A 20,884-nucleotide genomic window follows, 5' to 3' on the forward strand; every position below is an offset into this window, starting at 1 on the left:
AAGTGTCATGATTTCCTTCAGATGTAGCTGGGTCCTGAACAGATGAGGCAGGAGAATTGCTTGAACCCGAGAGGTAGAGGTTGCAGTGAGCCAAGATCTTGCCACTGCACTTCAGCCTGGGCGACAGAGCAAGACTCCTTCTGAAAAAAAAGAAAAAGAAAATGTATTATCTGTGTTAGTCTGGGCATGGTGGCTCACGCCTGTAATCCTAGCACTTTGGGAGGCCGAGGTGCGCGGATCACCTGAGGTTGGGAGTTTGAGACCAGCTTGACCAACATGGAGAAACCCCGTCTCTACTAAAAATACAAAATTAGCCAGGCATGGTGGTGCATGCCTGTAATCTCCGCTACTCAGGAGGCTGAGGCAGGAGAATCGCTTGAACCCAGGAGGCCAAGGTTGCAGTCAGCCGAGATCATGCCGTTGCACTCCAGCCTGGGCAACAAAAGCGAAACTCCGTCTCAAAAAACAAGTATTATCTGTGTTTTAATTTCTGGGCTCGAAGGGATTAATGTTGGCCAGGCATGGTGGCTCACACCTGTAATCCCAGCACTTTGGGAGGCCGAGGTGGGTGGATCATCTAAGGTCAGGACTTCTAGACCAGCCTGGCCAACATGGTGAAACCCCATCCCTACTAAAAATACAAAAAATTAGCCGGGTGTGGTGGCACATGCCTGTAATCCCAGCTCCTCAGGAGGCTGAGACAGGAGAATCGCTTGAACCTGGGAGGCGGAGGTTGCAGTGAGCTGAAATTGTGCCACTGCACTCCATCTTGGGCAACAAGAACGAAACTGTGTCTCAAACAAAAAACAAAATTAGCTGGACATGGTGGCACATGCCTGTAATCTCAGCTACTTGGGAGGCTGAGGCAGGAGAATCACTTGAACCTGGGAGGCGGAGGTTGCAGTGAGCCGAGATCGCGCCACTGCACTCCAGCCTGGTCAACGAGAACAAAACACCGTCTTAAAAAAAAAGAAAAGAAACTATTAATGTTATATCTTAAGTAATAATTAAACATCCTAAGAAAAACTAGATTTTATAGGAGTTAAGATTTGGGAATTATTATTTATAGTTAGGCTGGCCCTTAAAGTCTTCTTGAAGAAAGTAGATTCCAGGCTGGATGTTGCATAATGACTTGGACTTTCATAGCTAGAGAGGAGGGTGAAGGATATCTGCATTTTCATCCTATTTGAGGGTTTCACCTTAGCTTTCTCCCTGACTCGACTCTCCTCTCTCCCACCTCTTCTTTTCTCCTTCTTTCCCTAATGTGTTATGTTTCCTCTCTCATTTATACATTTTAAAATTAATGTTCATAGGATATAGATTTCCATTGTCATTTGTGGAGAAATGACAACAGGAATAAGATAAAGGAGAGGACTGTCCTCCCACTGTAAAAATAAGTGCACACCTGGGCAGAATTCAAACAGCAGAAATGTGTCTCTTTTAAGAGACTGGAGAGACACATCGCTGTGGAGATGACACTGAAAGATAAATTGAAAGGATGCCCATTTGAGGAAAATTTTAGCAATAAAAATTTAAACTGTTATCACAACTTAATGGTAATACTCATCATGGTACAGAATTTGAAAAATACAAACTAATGTATTCACTATTAACATTTTGATGCATTTCCTGTTTGCAGACATTTTTTGACAGAGTTCTCCTTTATAAAATGTAGTATTTCTTGTGGGCTATAAAATTTGATTTGATTCTTTTTTAAAAACTTTATTTTAATGTAAAAGAAATATAGTTGAAGTAGCTAGCTGTGAGGTAGATACCAAAGGCCCAGAATTCTACTACTTTATCATCTTATGTCCCCTTATGAGCCTGATCATGGCCTCAATTACTGATTTATCACTTAGTTAATATTTGTGAATGAGCATTGAATTGGAGTCCTTGGTCATTGGATGGTTTAGTAGAAAGAGCAATTGGGAGAGAGCTGGGGGCAGGGTTGCTAGACAGATCCATGGAAGGTTTGGAATTTCAGTCTGAGCTCCATTACTACCCAGCTTGGTTATTTCAGTGGAAGTCTTTCTGTATATTAGAAAAAATTTCTTATATGTAAAACAAGGAGCTTGGTTAATTCTTTTTAATGTCCCTTTCAGCTTTACCATTTCCAAAATATGAAATAAATAGAATCATATGGATGTACCCTTTGAATCTGACTGCTTTTACTTAGTATAGTGGGCTTGAGATTCATATTCATCTGTGTCATGTGTACTTTAGCTCAATTTTATTTCTTCCCTCACTCCCAAAAAATGTTGAGGAAGTGTCAAATGTGTTTTCATAGTAAGAAGGTTTAGATTATTGCTTTTGGGTTAGAGAGATGGGAAACATGAAAGAAAGTAGCATTTGAGCTGAGCACTGAAAGACATTTAAATGCCTGAATCCTGTGCAAAGCTGAGTAATATGAACTGTTCATGAAGGGAAGAAACCTTTGCCTATTTGACCCTTGACTGCTGGCTATGAAGAGAGAAACAGAACTTTCTGGGAGATGAGGACTCTCCAATGCTTGAAGTTAATAATAAATCCAACTGTCTCTCAACTGGGTCTTCCCTGTCACTGGTGCTAACCTTGGATTCACCTCTAATTTATTCCCTGTCACATTTTTCATTGCATATTTCCAATCTTTTTTATTTCTGTTTTGCTCTTTCGTTTTCTGAAAATATCTGCCTTTTGATTACTGAAAAAATTGTAGTTGTCTGAGTTGAGCCTCAACACCTCCCTCTTCAATACTTTACATTTTTCTGTTTTTACCTACCTTCTCCTTTTCTTTTGCATCTAACAAAGAAATATCTCTCTTTCCCCCCACCACCTCCATTATTTGAATTGTAGCCTTCTCGTACCTTTCAGGTTCCTGCCCTATCTTTTAACCTGCTGTTGTTCTTACCTCTTCAGCATATCCCTTCCCACAGACTCTTTCAGTCTTTAAGTTTGCTCAGGTTTCATCAACCTCCAGTCTTTCCTTCCACCCTGTCTACCCCTTTGAATTATCATCCTCACACTGTCCCACCAATACCTGACTTATGAAAGAAACGATCCTCACTCACCACCTTGGCTTCATTATTTCCTGCTTTTGCCTTTATTCCTTGCAATCTGGATGTGTACCTAAAATTTTGTTGCATGGGTTTTTTATTGTTGATTCTTTTACGATTTTATGCAAAAGTAACTGTAAAAACTTGTATGTAAACATGAATGTAGTGTTTAAGCACTCATGTCTACCACTGTGGCCATAAGGTAGAATGTTACCGTTCCTCAGAAAGCTTCTATAGGCCCACCCTGAGCATATTCCATTCTTCTGCACAAAAATAACCACCATCCTGAAGTTAGCAGGACAGTGACATTGCTTTTCACTCAAAATATTTTTCCATCTACATATTTATCCTCAAATAACCCATTACTTAGATTTGCCTGTTTCCATAATGTAAATTGAATTACACTGTACCATGGATATTTTATTACTGGTTTCTTTTGCTCAACATTATGTGTTTGAGATTCATCCATGTTAGTACATATGCCTTATAATTGATTTTCACTTGATATAATATCCCACTGTATACGTTAGAGTGTTTGTTTATTCCGTTGTTGATGGACATTTGGGTTATTTCTAGGCTTTTGCTATTACAAATAATACGGCTGTAAATGACTTTGTACTTATCTCTTGATACATATATGTGAAAAAGTCCCCAGAGTATTTTATTTATTCTTATTATTTTTTATTTTTTTTGACAGAATCTCACTCTGTCACCCAGGCTGGAGTGCAGTGGCGTGATCTCAGCTCACTGCAACCTCTGCCTCGCGAGTTCAAGCAATTCTCCTGCCTCAGTCTCCCTAGTAGCTGGGATTTCAGGCACCCTCCACGACGCTTGGCTAATTTTTATATTTTTAGTAAAGACAGGGTTTCACCATGTTGGCCAGGCTGGTCTCAAACTCCTGACCTGATCTGCCCATCTCCGTCTCCCAAAGTGCTGGGATTACAGACGTGAGCCACTGCACCTAGAGTATTTTCTTAGTAGTGTTATTGCTGAACTTGTTCTAATGTTACTTAGTACTGCCAGCCAGTTTTCCAAAGCATTTGTACTATTTTACACTGCTACTAATAGCGGCTGGGATTAACCAACTTTGCAATTTTAGCCAGTTTATCAGGTATAAAATGGTATCTAATTGGGGTTTTAATTTGCATTTCCATAGTTTCCAAGCAGATTTAACATCTTTTTCTGTGTTTATGGGCCATCTGTGTTTCTTCTTTGTTAAATTCCTATTCATTTATTTTGCCTGTTTTTTCTATTGAGTTGACTTTTTCTTATTGACTCAGAGGAGTTCTTTGTGTATTCTCATTACTAATCCTTTGTTGTTTGTATGGATTGTAAATATTTTCTTTTTTAAATTCACTTTATGTAGCCCTTTGATGAGCTTTTAATTTTAAAGTAAATTTATGTGTTTTCATCTTTTGGTTCTTGATAAAGAAATTCTTCACTTTCCCAAGGTTAGAATGATATTCTTTTATGTTATCTTCTAAGAATGTTACAGTTTTGCTTTCAGTCCTTCTGAAATTTTGTCTTTTTTTTTTTAGTACAGTGTAATGTGTCTAGTTTTTTTTTGTTGTTTTTTGTTTTTCAAATAGATACCCAGCTACCCCTTTGTTGAAAACTCCACCTTTCCTCATTGACCTGTCATGTTTCATCCTTTCCTCACCTCTGTCATGTTTCAAGTATTCATAGGTGTATGTACCTCTGTCTCTAGACTCTCTGCACTGGTATATGTGTTGATCCCTACACTAATACCACCCTGCCCCAATTATTATTGCTCTGTAAATGTTAATATCTTGATGATTCACGTCTACATGTTTTAAAGAACATCTTGGCCCCATGCCATTCTATGTAAATTTTAGAATCAACTTGTTAAGTTCTACCCCTCCGCTCCAAAAAAAAAGACAGAGAGAAAACAATTTCTTGAGATTTTGACGTGAAGTTACTTTGAATCCATAGGTAAGTTTAGGGAGAACTGACATTTTTACAATATTGAGCTGGCATCTGTCTATACAACTGACATACTATAGTAACTGCACATTTTTAATTACTGGTTTTTTTTCACTATGTTGCTCAAGCTGGTGTCAAACTCCTAGCCTTAAGCGATCCTCCCACTTCTCAAATCTCTGGGATTATAAGTGTGAGCCTCCATGCCCAGCCATGTCTTTGTTTTTTTTTTTTTTTTTTTTTTTTTTTGAGACAGAGTCTCGCTCTGTCGCCCAGGCTGGAGTGCAGTGGCCGGATCTCAGCTCACTGCAAGCTCCGCCTCCCGGGTTTACGCCATTCTCCTGCCTCAGCCTCCCGAGTAGCTGGGACTACAGGCGCCCGCCACCTCGCCCGGCTAGTTTTTTGTATTTTTTAGTAGAGACGGGGTTTCACCGTGTTAGCCAGGATGGTCTCGATCTCCTGACCTCGTGATCCGCCTGTCTCGGCCTCATGTCTTTGTTTTTAAATAAAGGTTTATAATTTTCTGTCTATGGAACTTGCTATATTTTGATAGATTTATTTTCAGGACTTTATGTCTTTTAAGTGTTTATAAATAAAATCTTTAAAAATTGTTTTCATTTGGAATATACAAAGACAATTTTGTTATTATTATTTTTTGAGACAGAGTCTCACTTTGTTGCCCACACTGGAGTGCAGTGGCAGGATCACAGCTCACTGCGGCCTCGACTTCCCACAGCTCAGGTGATCTTCCCACCTCAGCCTTCTAAGTAGCTTGGACTATTGATGCATCCCACTATGCCTAGCTAACTTTTTTTTTTTTTTTTTGGTAGAGACAGGGTTTCACCATGTTGCCCCAGGCTGGTCTCCGACTCCTGGGCTCAAGGGCTCTGCCCACCTTGGCTCACGCTTGCTGGGATTACAGGTGTGAGCCACCCTGCCCAGCCACAAAGGCAATTTTAAAGTAGATTTTGTGTGCTTCAGCCTCATTAAACTCTCTTATTCTAATGATAAATTATTAGATTCCTTAGACTATTCTGTACACACAGTCAAATCACCTGGAAAGGGTTTTATTTTGGTTTTTCCAACTCAGATGTTTCCTTTTTTGTCTTGTTTTGCTGGATAGGCCTTGGAGTATGATAGACGTAGTAGTAGTGTTACCAGTGGCAAATATCCAAGTTTTACAGCATCAAATGTATTACCGTAGAAGGTATTTGAGTTACTGGTGGCAGATATGTATGGGTCTGCAGCAACTTCAATTCTTGCCTCCTCAGAAGAAAGAATTCGATTGAGGGGCGTAAGGCAGAAGAAGAGACCAAGGCGAGTTTCAGAGCATGAGTGGAAGTTTATTTAAAAAGGCTTTAGAACAGGAAAGAAAGGAAAGCACACTTAGAAGAGTCCCAAGCAGGCACCGAGGTCAAGTGCAGTGTTTAACCTTGATCCTGGGACTTTATAGGCTGGCCCCTTTCCCATGGTTCTTCCCTTGAGATGGGCTGTGTAGTGCTCTCCTTACCCTTGGGAGGTGAGCATGCACAATGTGTTTAGGAAGTTGTAGGCATGCCTGTCTGAGGCTTTCTTCCCTTTTCTGGTGGTGTGCCCCCAGAAGGTCATACTCCGCCATTTTGTCTTTTAATGCACATGCCCAAGAAATTCTCCCTGGTGCCTGCCTTCAGTTACCACTTCAGTGCAACAAGTGTGGACCATTAGGAAATGGCCTCTCCCTGAAGCCAGCTGCCAATTTATCACTTAGAGAGGCAATATGAAAACTGCCAGACCATCACCCGACATTCTTAGTGGCTGAGGGAAGAGTCCTCTGCCCTGCTCATGCCTGTCTACCTACTGTAACAATAACTGGCCCCCTTATCTTGTTCTCAGTCTTAAAGGAAATGCTTTTAATTTTTCACCATAAACTATGATGTTTATTTATTTATTTTAATGCTTATTCTTTATCAAGTTAAAGAAACATATTCCTATGCCAAGATTGCCCCTTCCCCCTCCCCCGCCCCTCCCCACTTCTTTTTGAGACAGGATCTCACTTTGTTCCCCAGGCAGGAGTGCAGTGGCATGAGGTGGGCTCACTGTGGCCTCAACCTTCTGGGTTCAAGCAGTCCTCCGACCTCAGCCCAAGTTGCTGGGACTACAGGTGTGTACCACCACACCTGGCCGATTTTTGTATTTGGTAAAGATGGGGTTTCGTCACGTCGCCCAGGCTTGTCTCAAACTCCAGAGCTCAAATAATCCACCTACCTCAGTCTCCCAAAATACTAGGATTACAGGCGTGAACCAGCACACCCAGTCCCAATGCCAAGAATTTTTATCATAAGTGGATATTGAATTTATCTAAGGGCTTTATGCATCTTTTGAGATTTCTATGTGATTCCCCCCCTTCCCCGCCCTTTATTGAACTTGATGAATCCTATTAATTTTTTGTTTGTTTTGAGACGGAGTCTTACTCTGTCTCCAGGCTGGAGTGCAATCGTGCTATCTCGGCTCACTGCAACCTCTGCTTCCTGGGTTCAAGTAATTCCCCTGCCTCCTCAGCCTCCTGAGTAGCTGGGACTACAGGTGCGCGCCACTACACCCAACTACTTTTTGTATTTTTAGTAGACATGGGATTTCACCACGTTGGCCAGGATGGTCTCGATCTCTTGACCTCGTGATCCTCCCGTCTCGGCCTCCCAAAGTGCTGGGATTACAGGCATGAGCCACCGCACCTGACCTAATTGATCTTTTTTCTTTTTTTGTTGCCCAGGCTGGAGTGCAGTGGCGCGATCTCGGCTCACTGCAACCTCTGCCCCCCATGTTCAAGTGATTCTCCTACCTCAGACTCCCTAGATCTACCTTAGCCATAATATTTTATCTTAGTAGATTAGGTTTGCTATTATTATTTAGTGTTTTTTCGTATACGTTTATGAATGAAACTGGCTTGTATTTATATTTTTCACACTTTATCAGGTTATGGTATCAAGGTTATACTGGTCTCATAAAATGAGTTAGAAGTGTTTCTGGTTTTGTTGTTCTCTGGAAACGTTTGTGGAAGATTGGAATTATTCTTTGAATTTTTGGAAGCACTTGGGTAAAATCAACAAGGCTTTTTATTCTCTTCTTGGGAAGATTTTTACTTACCTACTAATTCAGTTTCCTTAAATGCTGTAAGACTCTACAGATTTTCTGTTTCTTCTTGAGTCAGTCTTGATAAGTTATATTTTCTATAGAGTTATTCGTTTTTAAGTTTTAATTTTATTGACATGAAATGCTTCACAATATATTCTTAATCTTTTTATTATCTGCAGCATTTTTTTCTCTGTTTTTTTTTGAGACAGGTTCTGACTGTGCTGCTCAGGCTCATCTTGAACTCCTGGCGTCAAGCAATTCTCCTTGCTTCAGCCTCTCTAGAGTGCTGGAATACAGGCTTGAGCTACTGCACCTGACCTGCAATAGTTTTTGATAAGCCTTTTTTGTTACACTTAAATTATTTGCTTGCTCCTTCTCTCTTGTTTTCTTGTTCCATCTTACCAGAAGTTTGTAAGTTACAATGTGACAGGATTCTTTTGAAAGAACCAAGTTGGTGTTTCTATTATGTGGAAGTGTTTTAATGGTATTCATTATTGGTCTTACCTTTATTATTACCTTTCCTCTATTTTCTTTGGATTTATTTCCCAGTGCTCTTATCCTTATCTTCTCTGTACCATTTAATAGTATTAAACCACTTCAACCTTGTAGCTTTCTCATCCCTGGCTCCTGAAACACGCTAGTCTTGGTTTTAAAAAAACTGGTTTTAGATGTAGGGGGTAAACGCACAGGTTTGTTACATGGGTATATTGCCTGATGCTGAGGTTTGGGATTTTAATGATTCTGTCACCCAAGTAGCAAACCTAGGACCTGTAGGTATTTTTTTAGCCCTTGCCTTCTCCTTCCCTTCCCAGTTTTGGAATCCCTAGTGTCTGTTTCCATCTTTGTATCTTATGTGTTTAACTCCCACTTAAATGTGAGAACATGTGGTATTTGGTTTTCTGTTCCTGTGTTAATTCACTTAATGGCCTCCGGCTGCATCCGTATTACTGCATGGATTTCGTTCGTTTATGGCTGCACAGTATTCCATGGTGCATATGTACCATATTTTCTTTATCCAATCCACTGTTTTGGGCACCTGGGTAATGCAGGTGTCTTTTGGGTAGAATGATTTATTTTTCTTTAGGTATATATCCAGTAATGGGATTGCTAGGTCGAATGGTAGTGCTGTTTTTAATTCTTTGAGAAGTTGCCAAACTGCTGTCCACAAGGACTGAACTGATTTGCATTCCCACCAACAGTGTGTATGTGTTTTTTTTTTTTCAGCCTTGTCAACATTTGTGGGTTTTTTTTTCTTTTACTTTTTAATAATAGTCTGCCTAGTATGAGATGGTATCTCATTGTTACTTTGATTTGCATTTCTGATGATTAGTGATGTTGAGCATTTTTTCATGTTTGTTGACTGCTTGTATGTATTCTTTTGAGACATGTCTTCTTTTGCCACGTGTCTGTCTTTGCCTGCTTTTTAATGAAGTTTTTTTTTTTCTTGTTGATTTAAGTTCCTTATAGATTTTGGATATTAGTCCGTTTTTGGATGCATAGTTTGCTAATATTTTCTCCTATTCTGTAGGTTGTTTATTCTGTTGATAGTTTCTTTTGATAGTTGATTTTGGCCCCCAGTGTACCTATCCCCTCAGTCCTGTCTCTTTAGTTTAATTAAATCCCAATTGTCCATTTTTATTTTTGTTGCATTTGCTTTTGAGTACTTAGTCATAAATTCTTTGCTTAGGCCAATGTTTACAAGAGTATCTCCTAGGTTTTCTTCTAGGGTTTTTATAGTTTGAGGTCTTACATGGAAGTATTTAGTCCATCTTGAGTTAATTTTTGTATGTAATGAGAGGTAGGGGTCCAGTTTCATTCTTCTGCATGTGGTTAGCCAGTTTTCCCAGCACCGTTATAGGGTGCCTGTTTCCCATTGTTTATTTTTGTTGACTGTGTCAAGGATCAATTGGGTGTAGGTGTGGGGCTTTATTTTAGAGGTCTTTACTCTGTTATATTGGTCTGTGTATCTGTTTTTGTACCCATACCATGCTGTTTCATTACAGTAGCCTTGTAGTATAGCTTGAAGTCAGGTAATGTGATACTTCTGGTTATTCTTTTTTGCTTAGGATTGCCTTGGCTATTCAGGCTCTTTTAGGTTCTATATGAATTTTAGAATAGTTTCTTTCTAATTATGTAAAAAAATTTATGTTGGTAGTTTGATAAGACTAGTGTTGAATCTGTAGATTGCTTTGGGCAGTATAGATATTTTAATGGTACTAATTTTTCCAACCGTTGCACATGGAATTATTTTCTATTTGTTTGTGTTGTCTGTGATTTCTTTTAACAGTGTTTTTATGTAGTTCTCATAGATATCTTTCACCTCCTTGGATAGATGTATTCCTAGCTGTTTTTATTTTATTTTATTTTATTTTTATTTTTATTTTTATTTTTATTTTAATGGCTGTTGTAAATGGGTTTGTATTCTTGATTTGGTTTTCAACTTGAACATTATTGATATATAGGAATGCTACTAATTTTTGTACATTGATTTCGTATCCTGAGTCCGCTGAAGTCATTTATCAGGTCTAGGAGTCTTTGAGCACAATCTTTAGATAATTTTACTTCCGCTTTTCCTGTTTAGATGCTGTTTATTTGTTTCTCTTGCCTGATTGCTCTGGCAAGGACTTCCAGTACTATGTTGAATAGCAGTGGTGAGAGTGGACATCCTTGCCTTGTTCTTAGGGGAAGTGCTTTCAACTTTTGACTGTTTCATATGATACTGGCTATGAGTTTATCATAGATGGCTCTTATTATTTTGAGGTATGTTCCTTCAATGCCTAGTTTATTAGGAGTTTTTATTATACAGGGATGTTGGATTTCATTGAATGCTTTTTTCTGGTTCTATTGTGATGATCATATGGTTTTTATTTTCATTCTGTTTACGTAGTTAATCACGTACTGATTTGTATATGTTGAACCACCCTAGCATCCCTGGAATAAAGCCCCTTGATCATGAGGAATTGACTTTTTGATGTGCTGCTGGATTTGGATTACTAGTATTTTGTTGAGGATTTTTGCATCTATGTTCATCAGGGATGTTGGCCTGCAGTTTTCTATTTTTGTTGTATCATTGCCAGATTTAGGTATCAAGATGATGCTGGTTTCATAGAATAAGTTAGGGAGGAGTTCCTCCTACTTGATTTTTGGGGGATAGTTTCAGTAAAATTGGTACCAGCTCTTCTTTGTACAGCTGGTAAAATTTGACTGTGAATCTATCTGGTCCAGGGATTTTTTGGTTAAGTTTTTTGTTACTAATTTCGTTTAACTCGTTACTGATCTGTTCAGGATTTCTGTAAACACGTGAGTCTTGAAGGGTTTTTTCCTGCTTTTCTAACTCCTCCTTCTGTTTCTCTGTGTCTTCACATCTCCTAATATAGGTGCTCCTATTATGTCTCCTAATGTAGAGTGCTCCTTTTCTCCCAGGCACACAAAACCAAGTGCTATTTGGTTTTGGCCCCCAATGTACCTACCTCCACATTTCTATCTCATATTTAACTCCCAATTGGGGTATGTGTGTGTATCTGTTTCTCTCTCCTTTCCTTTTAGTTCAATTTAGGTCTTTATGTTTTACAAGAATAATTTCCATGTAATAACTACTTTCTTCTACTCCTCACCTCCCAATGGAGCCTCAGTTGCTACAGTAAAAGAGGTTAACCTGCCTTAGCACCTTAAATTCCTCTATTTATCTGAGTAGTTGTCTAAGTATTCTTTTTACCTTACTACCTTTGAATACTGTTTCGTGTTCTGTTATGAGGTGGTAAGTCCAGTGTGGCCACAACGGGAGACATAAGAAAAGCTCAGAAAAACAAAGTTTATTATACTCACAGGTCCTAGAGACAGGAAGCACAGCGCACCATGCAGGGCCACCTGGGGGAAGACACCAGAGTGGTGAGGGGGCAGAATATAGGAGTGAGTGGAAGGTTTAGGCCACTACCTTTCCTGGGGTTTTTAAGGGGAATAGTTGGGCTGTCACCTTTTTGCAGTGGCATGATCGTAGCTGGTTGCAGCCTCGAACTCCTGGGCTCAAAGGATCCTTCCTGCCTCAGCCTCTGAGTAGCTGGAATTAGAGGGGAAAGCCACCCACTGGCTCTAGGCCACTACCTTTGTTGGAGGTTCTGTGGGAAAGTCAGGACAGAGTAAGCAGTTTAGGATTGGCTAACTTCAATAATTTTGGAGGGCTTTGGGACCACCTAGGGGTGGTCTCTAGTTGCCTGGTACCTGGCCCTAGGATGAAGGCAGAATATTGCCTCTAGAGTCTGATTGAGGAAATTTGGCTCTAGATTGGTTAGTTTGTGTATCAAAGACATGCTCCTGGCTGGGCCCTTTGCTGTCTCCAAGAATTGACTAAACCTGGGAGGGGCAGTCTCTCCCCAGCCAGAAAGGTTTTTATGATGTCAAAATATCATTTATTAAAAATGTAAGAACATTTTACAATACAGAGACCATGCCTTCAGCTCATCCTCCCCCCAGAGGCAGAACCAGGGCACTTAAATACTATTACCAGTAGACCATTGTACCAGGAATACTAGACATCAGTCTCTCTGTATTATTTAGTGCTTTGTGACTTATAAGCAGCTTTGATAGCATTTTTATGCAACTTGAAAGTGGAACCAGTATACAGAATTTCCACAGACTCCATGAGAGTGAAATATTTGGTTCTCGAAGACCTCCTATTAGTACTGTGTTAATCTTTTAAGTGTTGTCTCTGTTTTTCAAAATCTCATATTCTTTTAGCCTTGTTGATTTATTTAATATATCTTGAGCATGTTTCTCTAATGGCGAACAGTCTCTTTTTCCTCCAGTTTTATTGAGGTATGATTGACAAAATAATACAATGCCGTACTATCTTAAAATCTCCGCAAAGGTACCGATAATCCTGCGTAGGGATAGAGATAGCAACTCATGACAAACGCACAACTTTAAAATAGTGAAACTTCTACGTGTAGCTTATGGAAGTGACTCTACTTGACTAGAATGTCGTCGTGGAAAAAAATAAGAAAAAATAAAGGAGGTGACTCTAATTACATTTTATTTTCATGCATGTTTTCAATTACTTGACACAAGCCTGCACTCAATTTTACTAACTATGTATGTCTAAGTAGTTCTATAGTTTTCTATTTGTGGAAGACTTTAGGAAAAAATAGAAGAAGCAATTTTATGAATTTTTAGAAAGTGAAATATTTATACATATCTTTTATAATTATCTCAAGGAAACAAATAGGGCTCTGGTTCATATGCTATACCTAATTATTCATTCTTATTTAAGTAATACATCTGCCAGAAATTAGGGTGTGTATATTGGCAGACGTTAGCACTGTCTTAGAAACCCTGCTGCAAGGTTCTAACTTTGTGCTCTTCTGACTGGTCTGCTCTGGATGTGTGTGCACACACAGGTGTAAGGATGGGAAGATGGGGTATTTGAGTGGTAGGAAATGGAAGTGTAGAACCATATCCATGGTCTAGACAATTCTTACAGATTCCTGTGGTCTGTTATATTTTATTCAGTACATGATGTTCTGACTTTTTCTAAATAATAACCAGATATAGTAATTTGAAAACAATGTATTATAATACCTTAGAAAATATTTCTGGGTGTTAGGGTGGCCTATCTTTCCATAAATTAGCCCTATTCTAATATCAGATCACAGCAAAAGTGGTTAAAAAGCGCTCGCATAACATTTTTATTTTCTTTCTTTCTTTTTTTTTTGAGACAAGTTGTACCTCTATCACCCAGGCTGGAGTGCAGTGGCGTGGTCTTGGCTCACTGCAACCTCCGTCTTCTGGGCTCAAGCCATTCTCGCTTGGCCTCCAGAGTAGCTGGGACTTCAGGCACGCACCACCACACACCTGGCTGATATTTTATAGAGACGGGGTTTCACCATGCCGCCCAGGCTGGTCTCGAACTCATAAGCTCAAGCCATCTACCCACCTCGGCCTCCCAAAGTGCTGGGATTACAGGCATGAGCCATCACACCCAGCTTCGCATAACGTTTTGAAAAATATAATTATAGCAGGGCCCTTGCTAATGAGATACATGCAGCGATCTGTTGTTTAGGATTCAAGGAATTAGTACAGCTATTGTTTTCTTTATGCTTATCATGGAAAAGGTTGCTTTTTGCCATCAGATTGCTATTCATTAAAGTGTTTGGAGTTAATAATAAGTCTTTCTTGCTCTTGGCAAAGTCACCAGTGAATTTCTTCTGTCTAGCCACATATCAAGTAAGCTGAAAATAGAAGAGAGCCTCAGGGTCTCTTTGAACTCTGTTCCTATGCTAGCTGCTCCGGTCGCTGCATTCACATCTGAATTTTCACACACCATCTTATGATTGTAATTTATTATTTATATTTTTGTTTCTGTTTCTTAAGCTTATCAGTGTTTGTGTACTTGTCATGCAGTCCTACTTTTAGAAGATAAACCATTTTACTGTGTTTCCTTTCTTTTGAATCCCTTCTCCTTGGAGGTATTTAGGAAAGTACTTATGCAAAATAGGTGCCTGATGAATGTTGGTAACTGAAATCTAGTGCTTTATTTCATTTATTTCTTTTAATAGTTGTAATCATTTTGCTTGCTTTCTAGGCACACAAACCAATGGTCTGGACTTTCAGAAGCAGCCTGTGCCTGTAGGAGGAGCAATCTCAACAGCCCAGGCGCAGGCTTTCCTTGGACATCTCCATCAGGTAGGAATGTTCTGCTCAACCATCAGTGAGAGTGAAAGATAGAGGCATAAAATACTGGGGCCTAAGGAAGTTATTTCAGAATGTGGAACCTTTTAACTTATTTAAAGCCTAATGCTAATTATGTGTAATTGTGTCATTCTATTTGGTTAGTATGAAATCCTATAGTTTAGTTGAGTGTAGAGTCATTGACTCCACAGGTGTGTGGGAAACAAAGGAATTCCTTGTTGTGAATGGAATGTGTATAGTAACTGGTTTGCTGTTTTTGTAAGTGGGTATCTGTGGCGGCTGCCTGATGGTAGAAATTATCAAAATCATCCAAAAAGATGTAGCTACCATTGCCTGAGACCTGCTGTAAAAGGCTCTGAGCTGCAAGCTCATTTCTGTCCTCTAAAACAGTTCCAGACCATGACAGTTGATTTGGGCAACTACTCAGAGGCTTTTGCTTGACTATGACCCCCGCCCCCTAGTTTGAGGTTCAAAAGACTCTGCCTCAACTTTGTTAGCCTGTGTCACAACATTTTTTTCCCTGGGTCTAAAACAGACCATGAATTCTGTTCATTCATGTTTTAGCTATAATGTAGAGGGAACGGGAATAAAAAAAACAAACACTGGTACTCAATAGTTTTGGGATATGGAAGCTGATTAAAAATGGGAAACAGTGAAAACAGTTGGGAGCTAGACTATCAGAGTATCTCAACCCCTTGACTCATGTTCACAGTTATATATTAGAGCAATATTTTGGTGGTCTACATGTGTTGATAGTGATGGTGCTAGTGATGATGCCTAATGATGGTGATGGTAGTGATTCAGTGAAAAATCCGTATGGACATAAGACCTGCCAGGTTACATATTAACATATTAAGTTACTGAGCACTGAATATATACATCTTACTAAAGTTTTTTCATCAAAATATATCATCAGACCACCTAAACTATAAAAGAAATTCTTCTACTTGAAAGCAGGTAAAATCCTGGAAAGCTGTTCTAAAGCCCATTTATTTGTTCACAGACTCAAAGGGATATCCTGTAGGCAGCAGTTATCATCTTCTATTAGAGTGAGGCCTAATGGAACACTTTTGCTCAGGCACATAGCTTTGTTTGTATCTTTGAAATGGAAAAACTTTGACATTAACTTTCAGATAAAATATTAAGATAAATCAACATCTAAAATGGATTTTAAAATATTTTAAATATATCCTAGAAGAAAAAAATGTTTTCATGTTGATTTTTTTTCTAAGAACATATTCAAGCCTCCACTAATTTTTCTGGGTTCCTAAGAGGAATAGCATTTTTGACAGAATTTAGTCAATTATTTGGACCTAGTAAGCATCTTTATCTGGCTTAAATATGTGATGGTCCAAATGTATTAAAGACTCCCTGAGGGCTCACAGATGATGTGCAGTTTTCTCCCCACTGGGTCCAAATTCCGAGATGATTGCAACTCTCCCTGTACCAGCTCCGAGACCTCTAGATCTGGCCACTGATTACCAAAGTCATAGACCCTTCAATACCACCCAGACCACAGGACTGCAAACCAAAGAATTTTACTTGAAATTGCGACACCATTAAATCTCCCATCAAGACACAAGTCCTTGCATCTGATTAGATACATAATTAACAGTGTGACACTTGCCTTCTGTTTCCAGCTCCCTTATTGAGAGAATTAGCACTTTGAACCTTTCCTTACCATAATTATAATATACATACACAAAATGGATGGTTTTAGGTCTGTTGCCCCATTGACTATAAGTTCCATAAAAATGGAAACCTTTTGTTGTTTACCTGTGTCCCAGCATTTACCAAAGAACCCCATGATACAACAGGTGTCAGTAATTATTTGTTGAATAAATTCATAGATGACTAAATGGTCAAGTATGAGACTACTGAGGAAGAAATGATTAGCTTAACCCCTACAGTCTAAGACATTTCTCTCAGGGTGATTTTTGAGCTGAGTCTTGAAGGGTGTTAGAAACTAGCTAAATGGAGTTGGTAAAGGAATGCTCTCTCTTTATTTTTAACTTCCTATTTTTAAAAAGCTTTCAAATCTATAAGAGTTACAACAATAGAACAGTGTTCATCTGAAAGCCCTTCCCCTAGAATCACCGATTGTTACTATTTTACCGCATTTGCTTTATACCATATGTGTATATGTATGTATGTACACAAATTTTTTTTTTGAGATGAGGTCTTATTATGTTGCCCAGGTTGATCTCCAACTCCTGAGCTCAAGTGATCTTCCTGCCTCCTATACAACTATGATTATAGGCGTATACCATGGCACCAAGCCAAAAAAATTTTTTTTTGCTAACTCCTTTGAAAGTTGCAGACATTGTAACCATTTACTTCTAAATACTTCAGCATGTTTTTCATAAAAACAGCATTCTCTGATAAAACTACAGTGCAAATTTCAAATTCCAGAAACTTAACATTGATGCGATATCATTTTCCAATATTGGCCCATATTTATATACTTCCTGCCCACAATCCAGTCCATACTTTGCATTTAGCTGTCATGTCTGTTAAGTCTCTTTAATCCAGAACAATTCCTCAACATGTCTTTGTCTTTCATGATATTGGCATTTTTGAAGAATAGAGGCCAGCTGTTTTATAGAATGCCCCTTTAACTTGAATGTGTTTGATTGTTCCCTCAATGGCTGAATTCAAGTTACGCATTTTTGAAAGGAATACAAGAGAAGTGATGCTGAGTCCCTCTCGGTGCATTCAGAAGCCATATCATATTGCTTTGTCCCATTATTGTGATATTAAGTTTGATTATTTTATTAAGGTAGTGTTGATCAGATTTGTCCACTGTAAATATGTTTTTTTGCCTTCTGGTAGGTAATACTCTGTGAGGCAGTACTTTAAAGACTGTATAAATATCCCGTTCCTCAACAAACTTTTACCCTGAAACATAATGAGTAAAAACCACATAAAATTTTTATCTTCTTCAAATCTTTGTACCTGAAGCTCTTTCCTTGGGCTCTTTGACTTCTTAGCCTTTAGGCCTTAAACATATTATCTCTTCAGGTAGGCCTCTCCTGATTACACTGTATTTTAAATGTGTTCTACATATGTCTTCAGATTTGGTTTTTTTTGTTTTTGTGTTCGAGGGTTCTCATCTACTAACAGGACTAGCAGTTTCAAATAAAGGACATAGTAGTCAATGCATTTTAGCTTTTAACTCTTTACTGAGCTCCATACCAACATTTATATTTAATCTCAGGACATCTTGATGCTATGCGGTATATACAAAATGAAACTCATTATCTTCCCTGTCCCTGTTAGTGGTACTAACATTTTCCATTTGCCCAGATTTGAACCCTGGAATAATGTATGACTCTCTTCTTTTCATCTAAATCCAGGCAGGATCCTTATGTAGTACATTGCAGAGACTTGCATGTTTCCTACTTTTTATTCCCACTGCCACCATTCTAGTTTAGTTTTCCATGTATTCTAGCCTAGTTTATATTCTCTTTCTCCCTTCTCAGTCTTTCTTTGTTTCAGGACAGCAGTATACACCAGTTATTTTGTAGTGTTTCTCAGTTTGGGTTTGTCTGATTTTCATTGTGATTAGATTCAGATTCTATACTTTTGTTAGGTATGCTGCATTCCTCTCAGTGCATCATAGCAGAAGGCATGTGTCTCCTTCCTGATGACTCTTGTTTGTGCTCACTTGATTATTTGTCTGCCAGGTTTCTCCAATGAAAAGACACTATTTTACCCTTTGTAAGTATTAAGTATCATTGGAGACATAGTTGAGAATATGTAAATATCCTGTTACTCCTCAGATTTCTCACCCATCAGTTATCCATTGATGACTCTGTCTAAATCATAGTTCTTATCATAGTTGCCAAATGATGGTTTTCTAATTCCATGTGTATCCTTATTTTCATATAACCATGATTTGAACTTCCTGAATGTATGAAATGTTTTGACAGACATTTATGTGTGGTTTATAGGATAGATTTCTTATTTCGGCTAAGAGTTTTAAGTTATGATTATAAATGTTTTAAGGACTGGGCTGTGTGGGTGTGTAAATATATTTCTACTCTGGTGTATACATGGGACATTTGAAATTAAAATAAGTAGATGGTTCTGATTGTTTCTAATAATAAATAATGTATATAGATAGCTTATTATATGTTCTTTAAGACAATGTGGAAGATTAATTAAATTTTTAGGATCTAAGCATTCTATGAATACAAACAGAATGTTATATAAGGAACATTCAATACAAGTGTGGCATGGCTGATAGTGTTCATTTAGTGTGGGAAAACGTCTTCAAAAAAAGATTAACAGCATTTTTCTGTGGGACCAGTGGGAGTGGGGTAGGGTGGGTTGAGAAGGGACTTAGCTTGTTCATAAAGTTTTAACTCAGTAAGACAGACCTCTTTGTCTTCTCAGTTCTAGCTCGGTGACACATAGTAGACTTAAAATATTTAGTGATGACAACCCCTTGTGATGAATGTCAACAGTATTAAACTAGAATTTCCCCTGATTACTTATAGGTCCAACTCGCTGGAACAAGTTTACAGGCTGCTGCTCAGTCTTTAAATGTACAGGTAAACTGGGACCTGGGATTATGGATCAATCTTTTATTTATTTTTTCTTAAATTTTTCTAATTTTCTATAGTGAGCATATATTTTATAATAGAAAATGCTTAGAAGTATTACCTTTTTAAAATTAGTGAATCTCGTGAAGATTCAAATAATGATAATTATTACCATTAATGAAAATCAATTTTATATTCTGCTACTGTGCATGAACGAGAGATGGACAGGAAAAGTCTGCTTTCCAAGTTATATGTGTAAGTTCAGTAAAAATGTTTCTAAGTTATACTGCTATAACACATACCTAAACACACAGCCTGAAAGTTCTCTTAAATGCCAGTTTGTTTCCAAAAGGCTTGTTATTTATCATTTTTGATGTCTTAGGGAGACCTTATAGGGCAGAGGAAAGAACACTGGACTGTTCACAAAAGTGTTCACAAAAACAGTTTGACCAGGTTTGCATTCTCATTCTGCCACTGACTAGCTGTGTGACCTTTGGCAAGTCACATAACCTCCTTGGGTTCAGTTTTTCTCATCTGTACTTAAGTGGGGACTTTTATAAGATTGCCAGGGTTCCTTTCCACCCTAAAATGTTAGGTTTCTAATAATTGTAATTAAACTTGTTCATAGATACTGGTGGACAGACAGTCAAAATGTTAAAACAAATCTGGCCACTTTCCTTCTTTGAACCATATGGCAAAACATACAAAGTTCAAGTGTTAGGCAGTGCTCTCTAACATTTGTATCAACCTGCTGGTTCCTTTCATTATAGTGTTTAGGTAACTAGCAGTCAAGAGAGAAAGACAGTATTATGGAAGATTGATTTCAGTGTTGCTAATGACTAAAGACCTTGGGTTGAGCATTTCATGAAACCCAGTTGAATATGGACCTAGTAACACGTGGGAACAAGGAGAGAAAAGAAAAAGAGATAATATGACCTTACTTTCTGAGGGAGAGGAGGCGGAAAATTGCCTTGGTTGCCATGGTAAACTTTCATCCCTTAGAGAGATGTTGGCAAACAGGCTGTATCTCCAGTGCAGAATGTTTACAGTCCTGCACTGTAATTATCTCTCAATGACTGGCAGAATTAATCAGAGCATTTATGTTAATTAGCCTTGCTGCAGTCCCTAAAACAGGTGGTGGGAAATATGCAAATCTATGCAGAATTTTAATGCTTTGCATAACCAGTTTTAATTACCATAAAATTTTCTCTTCGTGCCCCTCTCTCTTGACTGCAGCATTTTCTCTCTGAGCTTGTGTGTTAGTTGATGGGAGTTGCTAGATTTACCGTTCTGTAAAATATTAGGTGGAAAGTTCTGTGGATCAAGCGATCATTCTCTGAGGTGGTATATGGAGAAGTTTCAGACTGACCACCAGGTGTGTTAAAATATTGGTATGGAAGGTCTAATGTAAAGGTGAATTGAAAATGTGTCCTTCCCTTTACCCCCTATTTCTAGAGTTGAGGAACTGGGGGCTATGAAAAATAATCTATAAATTGGTGGGGGATGACTATTTATTTTTAAAAATTATAGTAGCAGCTTTGCTGGCATTGAAATTAAAAAGTCTAAAAA

At 38.4% G+C, this 20,884-nt stretch overlaps 1 protein-coding gene across 2 annotated transcripts in view; it reads left to right on the top strand.

Moving 5' to 3' along the window:
• The window catches only part of POU2F1 (POU class 2 homeobox 1), a 174,161-nt gene that overhangs the window by 99,064 nt on the left and 54,213 nt on the right, over positions 1-20,884 (top strand). For both annotated transcript variants that reach the window (XM_011979902.1, XM_011979901.1), the window contains 2 exons: positions 14,662-14,762; positions 19,271-19,324. In XM_011979902.1, coding sequence (XP_011835292.1) covers positions 14,662-14,762; positions 19,271-19,324 — 155 coding nt within the window. The remainder of the gene's footprint in view (positions 1-14,661; positions 14,763-19,270; positions 19,325-20,884) is intronic.

The sequence above is a fragment of the Mandrillus leucophaeus genome, unplaced genomic scaffold (assembly GCF_000951045.1).
Source record: "Mandrillus leucophaeus isolate KB7577 unplaced genomic scaffold, Mleu.le_1.0 Scaffold207, whole genome shotgun sequence".
Classification (NCBI taxonomy): domain Eukaryota; kingdom Metazoa; phylum Chordata; class Mammalia; order Primates; family Cercopithecidae; genus Mandrillus; species Mandrillus leucophaeus.